This window comes from Myotis brandtii, unplaced genomic scaffold (assembly GCF_000412655.1).
Source record: "Myotis brandtii unplaced genomic scaffold, ASM41265v1 scaffold126, whole genome shotgun sequence".
NCBI classification, from domain to species: domain Eukaryota; kingdom Metazoa; phylum Chordata; class Mammalia; order Chiroptera; family Vespertilionidae; genus Myotis; species Myotis brandtii.
Genome location: NW_005354425.1, coordinates 473,148 through 485,050, shown reverse-complemented (window position 1 = coordinate 485,050; position 11,903 = coordinate 473,148). Strand labels below are relative to the sequence as shown.

At 44.3% G+C, this 11,903-nt stretch overlaps 1 protein-coding gene across 1 annotated transcript in view; it reads left to right on the top strand.

Moving 5' to 3' along the window:
• The first annotated feature begins 592 nt into the window (after positions 1 to 592).
• SLC25A43 (solute carrier family 25, member 43) overlaps positions 593 to 11,903 on the top strand; it is a 35,398-nt gene continuing 24,087 nt past the window's right edge. Inside the window, exons 1-3 of the mRNA XM_014534181.1 lie at positions 593 to 622; positions 7,099 to 7,340; positions 10,556 to 10,728. Of these exons, the coding sequence (XP_014389667.1) occupies positions 615 to 622; positions 7,099 to 7,340; positions 10,556 to 10,728 (423 nt within the window). The 5' untranslated portion in view covers positions 593 to 614. The remainder of the gene's footprint in view (positions 623 to 7,098; positions 7,341 to 10,555; positions 10,729 to 11,903) is intronic.

The following is an 11,903-nucleotide window of genomic DNA, read 5'->3' as shown; positions in this document are numbered from 1 at the left end:
CCCTGCCGTGGGCCCCAGCCCCTTTCCGTGGGAGCCCCTCGGAGCAGTTTGGCCAAAAGGTGACAACTAGGGCCCAAAGCGCAGTCCCACGTTTGTCACGTGCTCTTGGAATTCCTGCCTCTCCAGGTGCGGTTTTGTGGGGGCAGCACTGGCCCAGAGAGGCTCAACGGGTTGGACGGGTAAGGAGATGGAATGGGACAAAAGGAGATTTGGGGGACGGAGTGAAGAGATCTCCACAGATCTCCTAACCATTCCCACCGTCCACCAACTTGGAAACTGCCTTGGCTAGCCTAGGAGAGACCCCTTAGAAGGCCTGTGTATGCAACTGTGTGTGACCAAAGCCCACAGAAGAAAGTGTTTGAGAGGGGCAGAGGGCTCAATCCATTGCCACAAAAAGGCCACAGATTTCTACACACATGCACATAAATGAAGCCTGCCTTTAGGGTCCAGCAGAGGCCAGAGCTTCTCCTCAGGCTCACTGGCCCCATTCTCTGTTAGGGCTTCAGGCTTACCTCAACAGCTGCTTCTTAGGAAAGGATGAGGCCAGATGAGTCTTAAAGCTTCCTCAGAGCTCAAAGATGTTTTCCTTTAAGCTGGAAACAAAGCCTAAAAGAATGAAATGGTAAGTGATGGAATTTCAAGAAGAGGGGATATTCCTATATTAGGAAGGAGAACACAGTGCCAACTCTGAAGACTGACCTGGGATCTGAATTAGACAAACAGCCCACAGTCTTGACCACATTGTTCAGCCTTGGAGGCTAATAGTCAAAGAATTTTGCCTTTGACTCTGGGAGGGGAACACAGTGCTGTAAGGGAAGAGGCGCAGGCATGCCACCTTGTTTCCCTTCCAGAGCTGGAAGGCTCACCTGGCAGCTGACAAGCAAGATGTAATACTAGTCTACACTGTGAAATTATTACCTCAATCAGCCTTATCATGGAGTCCTCCGGGCCAAGGCTCATTTCACCGATGCCTGGGAGTAGAGTTACCTTGTCTTCCTCTGGGAAGGGAAGGTAGTGAGAGCACCAGGCATTTCTGTCAAGGCTCTCTTTCCTCCCCAGCACTCCATTGCCCTCAGCAACTTCTGGACTAAAGTCTGTAAACAGCTGAGTTTCAATGGCTCATCTTCTCCCCACTTCACTTTCTTCTCCACAAAGCATACCCAGGGGAGAAAGGCAGACCTTCAAAGGCTGGTTTAAGTATTGTGGCTTTTCTGCTAACCACCTAGTATATATACATCATTTGATTTTTAAAACAGTTTTATTGAGATGTCATTGACACAAAAATTGTTTATATTTAAAGTGTACAACTGATATTTTATATACACTGTGAAATTATTACCTCAGTCGAGCTAATTAACATATATCACCTCTATAGAGTTATTTTATGTGTGTGTGTACATGCATGTGTACATCATTGATTTTTTTAAATTCCTGCCTCCTTCCCTGTAAGGTCCGTAGCATGAGAAATATGCCCATCTTACAGATGCAGAATTGTACTCAGACTGGCCATACCATTCGTCAATGACTGCTGGGCTTTCTGACTTCAAATCTCATATTCTACTACATCATGCTGCCTTTCTCTCTGTCTTTATTTCACATTAATTTAGCAAGTCTTCATTAAGTACTCATCGTGTGCATTAATACTGGGAATGAGGCAAGGATGAAAGGGGCATGGTCCCTGTGCCCCAGAACTGAAAAGTAATAGAAGAATAAGAGTAGTGTGTCCATAGTGTGTGATTGCCATGGTTGAAGTGCTACAGAAAGAAAGACTTCCAATGAGGGATGAGGAGGAATAGATGTGAAGACTTCACAGAGGAGAAAAACCATCTGAGTTTGGTCTTAGGAGAATGAGTAGGAGTTTGCTGGGCAAAGATGGGGAGAAAGATATTGCAGGTAATGTCATGAGCAAAAGTGCAGGGGTGGGAAGGCATGTAGCATGACTGGAGCATAAGGTGTGTCTACAGCAGTAATGGGAAATACAACCAGAAAAGCAGGTTAGAATCAGATGTTGGAGGGTCGGGTTAAGGAGTATGGACTTTACTTGGTATGCAAGAGTAGCTGTGGGAGTTTTTTGAGGGGGAAGTGCTCTGATTAAAGCAATTCAGCAGGAATAATTGTCACCTGGAAGCAGGGTAGGATGACTAGAGAGGAGGAAGACTGGAGAGGGTTGGCAGGACCAGTTAGGAACCTATTGCACTATTCCTTGTGACAGTTGAGGACACCTGAAATAGACTGGTGACAGTGGGAGTAAAGAAGATTTGATGCGTGGGAGAGGAAGAAGAGATAGTTATCGAGCTAGATTTGCTAATATTTTTTTTCCCTTGCAAGATTTTCTTGGCCGGTGAGAGGACAATGGGGCGGGGCGGGGGGGGGCAGGGGACAAAGAAAATATTATTTTCTTTCTTGAAACTAGAAGGTAGTATTTCAGCGAATGACTAGGCATAGGTAGAAAGCAAAATGGTTGATTAATCATGGTGCCATCCTTCCTACATAAAGAAGATACTTTTGCTCCATCATTATACTGATTCATCTGTACTCTTTCCTGACCATGAATTTGTAAAATAGTTGGCTGGGGGTAAAGCTTATGATCATGGATTTCAGCAAAACAAACATCCCAAATGTTCAGAGAATGGGGTGGTTAAATAATTTGTCCACAAACACAATTAATGACAGACCTGGAGCTTGAAACCAGGTCTTCTGGCTTCATAGTCCAGGACTCTGCCCACCATTGTGATGCTGAAATGTCTACTTGCTTGGGTTAATGATCAAAAGAGTCCGCTCAGGAGTGTCTATTAGGAGCTAGGTACTTGTAATAAATAAATAAAACCTAACACAAAAGATGGCTTTCAAATACATCAAATAGTAGACCCTCATCCAACTTTACACCACAACTGCTCGTCTAGCTGTATAAGCATTGGTTTGGATCCCTACAGCTCTGAAATTGTTTATAACCAACACCAACTCCTTATTGTGTAACGACTTCATGAGCTCGTGTTTGGCTGCTAACCTGTATTAGGTCAAAGTGTTAGCAGTTCTAACTACATATATCCAGGGTGTGTGTAATATTTGTGTAGCTGAAAAGAAGGGGTTACTGCTGTTCACCAGCTTGTGGGGGTGGGGGAGAGAAGAACATAAAGGGGAACACTGGTGCCCTGGTCAATCAGACAAGATCTTAAGATGTGGGGACCAGGATGACATTATCGATGACCTTTTAGGGTTGCCTGCCTTGACTCTGTGATTCTAAGGGGAACCATTAGTGGTCATTGTCTCCATGTCAGATAGTCAAAGTTTGAGAAGAAGGGACTTCCTTTGGTTTTTACTTTTTAAAATATTTTTATTGATTTCAGAGAGGAAGGGAGAGGGAGAAAGAGATACAAACATCAATGATGAGAGAGAATCATGGATCCGCTGCCTCCAGCATGCCCCCTACTGGGGATCGAGCCCACAAGCCAGGCATTTGCCTGACTGGGAATCGAACCGTGACCTCCTGGTTCATAGGTCGATGCTCAACCACTGAGCCACGCCAGCCAGGCTGGTTTTTTTCTTTTCATTTTGTGTATTTGATAGTAAGACATGACTTTATAAGGCAATCTGATATAAGACAGGGTTCTTCTTCCTAGTTCATCAAGTCATTCAGTCAACCAAAAGCTTATTTCCTCTCCTGTTACCCTTATCAGTCGTTTTTTCAGCAGGACTGTTGAACTTTCTTGTAATCTATGCTGAGTGTTAGCACAGTGTCTGTCACGTAGATATTCAATAAATGGGTAATGGATTAATTAATGCCATGGAAATGGCCAAGTGGGATAGGGAGTAAGGACGAGGCAATGAGAATGAATGGTGTTTCCTTTGGCATTTCGAACTCCATCTTCAGATTGTTCCAATTTGCTGCGGCCCACTCCTCCAGTCAAGCATTTTCATTTCCTCAATCTCCCCTTCCCCTTCTAAGGTTCCCCCCCCCCCAACTGGACTGGCCAGAGGACAGAGGAGTAAGAAACAAGGATGTGTGGCCCAGCTGGTGTTGCTCAGTGGTTGAGCATCGTCCCAAGCACCAAAAGGTCGCTGGCTTGATTCCTGGTCAGGGCACATGCCCAGGTTGTGGGCTTCATCCTCAGTAGGGTGTGTGCAGGAGGCAGCCTATTGATGTCTCTCTCATCAATGTTTCTATCTGTCTCTCCCTTTCCCTTCCTCTCTCTCTCTAAAATAAATAAAAACATTTAAACAGAAGAAACAAGGAAGTGTGCAGGGAGTGAAACTGAGGTAAATGGTCCATTGGTGATTGCCAGATTTAGTTACCTGCATCTTTAAAATGTAGCTGGTTAACTCAGCTGACTGTTTCAGGTGGTGCAGTTAAAGTACATTAACAAAATGAAGTCAAGATTTTCCTACAGCTTGAAGGAGATGTTTGTTTGTTTTATCAATGAGTGTTTACTTGGGAGCAAGGAGCCATCTTAGAACCCCTTAAATAACTGCACCTAAACACCCACTCATCTTATTTAGGGCCCTGGTTTTCTGCCAAACTGGAGGAGTAGGAAAGGCACCACTTCATTGGAAGTTTGAAAGCCAAAGCACTAGGGATGTTCTACAATACATTTATTTTATCCTAGCTCTGTTCACTTTTCTTTTATTTAAACCCTTACTATCTCTCTCCCTCTCTCCTTCCCCACTGTGGCAGAAATCTTTCCCCCCCTAATTTTCAAGACCTTTATTATTTTATCCTGATCAGCAAGATGGAGTGAAATTCCTTTGTTCTTGACCAAGAAACATGTGTCATATAAAAGTCCCCTTATAACAACTTCTGCTGAATAGTCCCTCATGCCTGGGGATGTGCTCCTTCCAAAAAGAGGAACTGTAACAAAATGGCTTTCTATTTTGCATTTGGAAAAGCCCACCCAAAGCATTTTTACTGCATTGTAAAACTGCAGAGAAACACAAAACATAATCTAGCAAACACCCACATCCAGAATTGACATCATGGTAGTATAAAAGATACCTCAATTTTTTTTAATATAGAAAATAAAATGTTATAGATCAAGCTACAATCCTCTTCACTCTCTTTCCCAGTTCATCCCCTCTTCCACCTTCCCAAAGGTCTATTTTATAGTTTTTATATGTATCTATATCTCTGCATGAATAATATAAGGTATGATTTTGTGGATGTGTTTCTTAATTTAAATGGATCATTGTTGCCCTAGCTCAGTGGTCGGCAAACTGCGACTTGCAAGCCACATGCAGCTCTTTGGCCCCTTGAGTATGGCCCTTCCACATACCGACTTCTCTTTCACAAAATACTGGCTCTTCCACAAAATACCGACTTCTGTGCATGGGCCACGAAATTTCAGTTGCACTGTACGTGCACGCCCGCACGTGGTATTTTGTGGAAGAGCCACACTCAACGGGCCAAAGAGCTGCATGTGGCTCTCGAGCCGTGGTTTGCCGACCACAGCCCTAGGCTGCCGGGATTCTCTCATCATTGATGTTTCTATCTCTCTATCCCTCTCCCTTCCTCTCTGAAATCAATAAAAATATATTTAAGAAAAAATAAAATAAAATAAATAGATCATTGTCATAGATTATAAGTCATTCCACAACTTGCTTTTTTCACTCAATTTTATGATGTGTTTATGTTATTACATAGTTCTAAACTCATTCATTTAAACTATAGTGTCCATTTTATAGTGGTTTGACTTTTTCACACTTACTAACAATGATATATGTGTGTTCATATGTACATGTACAAGAATTTCTCTAAGATATGCACCTAGATATGGAATTGCTGGAGTGAAAGTAGGCAGCTTTTTTTTTTTTTTACTAGATACTACAAAGTGGCCATACCAATTTGCACTTCCAAAAGCAGTGGGTGAGAGGTCCTGTTTCCACTCATCCTCACCATCACTTAATATTATAAGACTTTTTAATCCTTACCAATCTGCTAGGTGAGAAATTGTATCTTGTTATTGTTTTTATTTCCCTGACAATTAGTGGGGTGCTGCTTCTCTTATAATTAAGCCAATATGTTTTTTAAACTTAATTTCTGGGGATGTTCAAAATCATCATTTTAAGCAATTTCATTTCTTTTAAGTTTCAACAGAAGCAAAGTAATACATTACAGTTTGATATTTACCAAGTACTTCTGCAAATTTACACCCCACAGGCAAGCCAGAGTTGACAGTTATGTGGATAAACAAGGGAAATGCTTAAAGTGAAATGGGAAGGACTTAAGTTAGCTATAAATAAGAGAGTTGGGCATCTTTTCCCTATAGCTAACTAGAATTATCCTATATAATAAAAGCCTAATATAAATGTCCAGTCGTCCAGTTGGCCATTCACCCAATCAAAGCATAATATGCTAATGATATGCTAAAGCTGCTCAACTGCTTGCTATGGCATGCACTGACCACCAGGGGGCAGACGCTCCAACCAGTAGGTTAGCTTGCTGCTGGGGTCCAGCCGATCAGGACTGAGCAAGACAGGCCAGACATGCCCTGGAGCCTTCCCGGCTGGCCAACCTCCCACGTGCCTCCCCAGCCTGATGGTGCACTGGTGGAGTCCCTCGGCCTGGCCTGCAACCTCTTGCAATCTGGGACCCCTCAGGGATGTCAGAGAGCCGGTTTTGGCCCAATGGCAGAACGACTGGTTGCTATGACATGCACTGACCACCAGGGGGAAGACGCTCAACACAGGAGCTGCCCCCTGGTGGTCTGTGCGCTCCCACAGGGGGAGTGCTTCCCAGCCAGAACCTAGCTCAACAGTGGTGGCGGGAGCCTCTCCCGCCTCTGCAGCAGTGCTAAGGATGTCCGACTGCTGGCTTAGGCCTGCTCCCTGTCAGTCGGAAATCCCCCGAGGGCTCCCTGACTGCGAGAGGGTGCAGGACAGGCTGAGGGCCCCTCCCCTCCCCCGAGTGCACAAATTTCATGCACCAGGCCTCTAGTATAAATATAGTAGAGTTGAATGTGTTAGTCATTAATCCTAATTCATTAGTATGGTAGTTTTCACTTTGTAAAGCATTTCCAAATGCTGGAAGATGTGAGAGTAATGTAGAACACTCTAAGCACAATCTATAGCTGATTCCCTTGTCCTTCATCCTCTGTTTCCTCCCAGGTTTGTCGTACTCTTCATGGATGACCTGGGCCATATATCCCAGTGGAGTGCCATCATGGCTGGAAGTCTCGCAGGCATGGTTTCCACCATTGTAACATATCCTACAGACCTCATCAAAACGCGCTTGATTGTGCAGAATATGCTGGAACCATCTTATAGGGGGATCCTCCATGCTTTTTCTACTGTTTATCAACAGGAAGGATTCCTGGCCCTTTATCGAGGAGTTTCCCTTACAGTTTTAGGTAAGATGGAAATTTTTTCCTTGTCCAAGGAAAGGCTGCATTCTTTGACATATATGAATAATTGTATGCCTTTGTAACCAGTTAATACATTTTATTGAGGTCAAGGTCATATGGATAAGTCCATATAGGGCCACTTAACTTCATTCTATTCCACAGCTGTATACCCCACTCCTAACTTTGACCTTTTGCATCCCAGAGAGGGGTGGATGACAGTGCATGGAGGTGCCTCTGAACAAACTGATAGGAAGACAATCCCACACACTCCTCATCCAACTATGGGAAGGAGTCTCAGTGTGCATACATGCAAATATGAGCACAACCAGGGTAGCAGTTGTAGCTTCTGTGGTCTTTGGAGCCTGTGCCAGGACTACACACACACAGGTCACCGGGACCCCCAGTGGCAAATACAGCAGACTTTTGCTCTTTGTCTGACCTTTGTTGCAACATTTGATGAGATTGATTACACCTCCTTCTGGAAACTTGGCTTCTAGGACCCCACTGTTTCCTGGATGTCTTTCTTATGTCTCTGGCAGCTTTCTTGTCTGACTCACCTGGCTCATCTGACACTGCTAGCCCCCTACATATCGCTATTCCCCCAGCTCCTTCCTTAACGTTTCCTTCACCCTCTATACCCTCCCTAGGTGGCCTCATCTAAGCTAGTAGCTTGAACAAGTATCATTATACTCTAATAACCCCTAATATAATCTCTATAGTAACATTTATTGATGCTTACTATGTGCCAGGCAGTGAGTTAAATGCTTTACATACAGATTCCCACTTAAGCCTCATTTTACAGATGAGGAAATAGATGCTTAGGGAAGCTAAGTTACCTGCCATGGTCACATGGATAGAAAGTGAAGGAATTTAGCTATATAACCCAGAGCCCTCTCTCTTAACCATTGGCTGCTACCAATTCCCAGTGGCAGTATGAATACCTGCTATTGGACACCCTCACCTGATGCTCCCTTGGCACATCAAACTCGTTAGTCTCACACCTGCTCTCCTCCTGTGTCCCCTAATGAATAAGACCTTTCTTTCACCCAGTGGCCTGAGACAGAAGAAACCTAGACTCACTTCAACTCTACCTCTCACTCCACTCTTGCTTTAGTCACCAAGAACTTTTGAAATGACCTCTTTGAACTCTCAAGTCTATCCCCCTTCTCCATCTCCATCTCCTCTGCCCTAGGTCGCACTCTCATCACCATATTTCCCATAGACACAAGAAGCACCTCTTATCTGCTCCCAGTCTTGGTTCTCTCCCACCCCAGTTTGCCCTGTGCACTGTAGCCAGGGTGTGGTGATCTCTCTAAATGCAAAATGATCATTTCACCACCCTCACTCCACTGCCCTCCTCAAAAGTCTTCACTACCTCCTGAACTACAGAGGAAAACCCCAGTTCTTTATAGCCTATCAGATCCTTCAGAACAGCTCATCTAACCTCCTCTCCTGTCACACCTCCACTTGCACTGATGCTCCAGCCGTACAGAAATACTTGCATTTCCTGGAAACATTTCTCCCTTTGTACATGCTGTTCCCTCTGCCTAGACTTCCTGTCTACTCTATGTCTGGTGAACTCCTATTCATTCCTCAAGACCCACTTGAGAAGTTCTCTCTTCTGTGAAATCCTTCTTGATTCCCCCAGGCAAAATTAACTCCTCTCCTTCCGTACCCAGCTCCAGCCCTGCCCTTACGGCACCTATGAGCTGTCTCACCACTAGATGGTGAGCTTCTCCAGGAATTAGCCTACTTACTCTTCTTTGTATTCCTGCACCTGGCCTAGGTCCCAGCACACCCGTTTCACACATGTTTTCTGAATGAAGGTAAATGGGGGGGGGGGGTTGGTACATCTTTTTGGAATTTGTTTTAAAATCCTCACTCGAGGATATGTTTATTGATTTTTAGAGAGGGAGAGAGAGAATGAGAGAGACATCAATATGAGAGAGAAACATCGATCGGTTGCCTCCAGTACATGCCCTGACTGGGGATTGAACCCACAACCTAGGTATGTGCCCTAACCGGGAATCAAACCAGTGATCTTTAGTGTACGGATGATGCTCCAGCCAACTGAGCTACCCAGCCAAGGCTGGTACATCATTTTAAATGTGTTTATTAAATATAACTATTATATTTTTTAAGGACAAGCAACCCCACTGTGTTATCCCCTCTTTTAAATCCCTTTTTGAGCGAGAAATTTAGTCACTCTGTAAAATTAAGATGGTTCCCAAAGTTCCTGGAAGTTTGTGAAATTGCCATCTACTGTATTCCTTGCTCACCATATTTTCCTAGGAAGGTGAGGATGCCATATAGTGCAGGGTGCCCACTGAACCCTGACATGGCCACATCATCTCCAAAGGCAAGGTCAAGTAACCTCCTTCTTTCCAGTTTTCACAGAATGTTTCCTTCTCAGCTGGAGACCACTCCCTCTTACCCTCCAAAAGTTGATTAAGAACAGGCACTAACTTTTTCTTATGAGAGTGATTTTCTTCCAACATTTTATTTTTTACAATTTCAAACACTCAGAAATGTTAAACGAATTAGAAATGCACATATACCCACCATCTAGATGCTATAATTAACATTTTGCTTTATTACATATCTGTCCATCTATCCATCCTTCTAGCCATTCATCAGTTCATCTTATATATTTTCGATGATTTGCATGTAAGTTGCAAACATCAGATGCACTTCACCCCTCAACCCTTTGATACTTGTATCATAAACTAGATTAGACTTCAATATTTGTAAATGTTTTTTAAAATATGTTTTTATTGATTTTTAGAGAGAGAGGGAGAGGGATACAGACATCCATTGGCTGCCCCCTGCATGCCCTCCCCCTGGGAATCAAGCCCACAACCCAGGCATGTGTCCTGACCAGGAATCGAACCGGTGACCTCTTGGTTCATAGGTTGACGCTCAACCAACTGAGTACCACCAGCTGGGCTGTTTATTACTTTTTAAAGTAAAATTTACATACAGTAAAGTGCGCAAACCTTTTGCAAACCATGTGATGCATTTTGACAAATGACACAACCCCTATGAAAATAGAGCACATTATCATCACCAAAGAAAGTTCCTTCCTGGTGCTAGGGTTGGAATGGTCTTAACAAGCCCAGAGAGGGTCCTGTTTACTTGCCCCGGATGCCCCACAGGTATTTATGTTCCCAAGCTGGTGTTTGCCTAGCCCTCAGCAGCCTCTTCCTGGCCTTGTTTTGCAGGTGCTCTCCCTTTCTCTGCTGGCTCTCTTCTAGTTTACATGAATCTGGAGAAAATCTGGAATGGACCCCGAGATCGCTTCTCTCTCCTCCAGAACTTTGCCAACATCTGCCTGGCTGCTGCGGTGACCCAGACCCTCTCCTTTCCCTTTGATACAGTGAAGAGGAAGATGCAGGTGAGGAGTGATGTTGGAGCGGGGTAGTGAGGAGATTCCTTAAAGTGTTGGTGGGTTGGTAACAACAGCAGAGAACACTGACCCTGAGCAATGCCAGGATTCCAAGGGGATCATGACTATTCACACAAATACTATGCAAACCCCCACTCCGGGCATTTCTGCTGCTAACCTCAGGGCTATTGGCTCCAGCCCAAGCTGCTATTTCTTTCACATACTCTGCTTTTTTAGGACTTTTTAGCCCTTCCAGATGAGGCCCACTTTTCTTTCCTCTCTTTCCCATAGTTGCCACCAAAGCATAGTTGACATCAAAGCAGCCTCCTAGCTCCCTCTCCCTGGGCCTCCACAGTGAGAGGAGGGCACTCTTACTTTCGTAGCCATCCCTTACCTCTGTGAAACAAACTGGAAAGAACCAAAATAAGCCAGGAGCTATTTGATAGCCAAGCTCCAATAGTCCCTTACTCCCTTGCTAAGGAAGTAAGTACATTTGAAATGGGTCAGTGTCTTAGTGGGAGTCGCCCTGCGTTTTCCTAATTGTTGCCTGGGAAACTCACATTTTCTCTATTAGCTACAGAGGCAAAAGCATGGTGGTATCCAAGGTCCCAAAGTGAGTAACTGGCTTAGCCTAGATTCAGTCAATTTTGATTTAAAAAATCAGCGGGCCAAGTAAGGTTGGGGGTTACAAGCAAGTCTGAGGGCGGGCTCAGAATCAACAACTCTGAGGTTTTGTATCTGCCTTTAACTCAACTCCAGTCCACAGGCTTGCCTGCCTTCCTGACCTCTTCTGGGCAAATCTTTTTTTTTAAGGCCTCAGTTCCCACAGAGAATAGGGTTCCAGGAGGTAGGAAGGCTCCTCTTCCATCCCTGATCTCTTTTTGTTTCTTTTTTGTTGTTGTTAATCCTCACCCGAGGATATTTTTCCATTGATTTTTAGAGAGAGTGGAAGGGAGAGGGAAAGACAGAGAGAAACATCGATGTGAGAGAAACACATTGATTGGTTACCTCCTTCACAAGCCCTGACTAGGGCCTGGGCCCGGGAGGAGCCTACAACAGAGGTATGTGCCCTTGACTGGAATCGAACCTGGGACCCTTTGGTCTGCAGGCTGATGCTCTATCCACTGAGCAAACTGGCTAGGGCACAAATCTTGATTTATATAATTGATATATGTTCCTGAGGA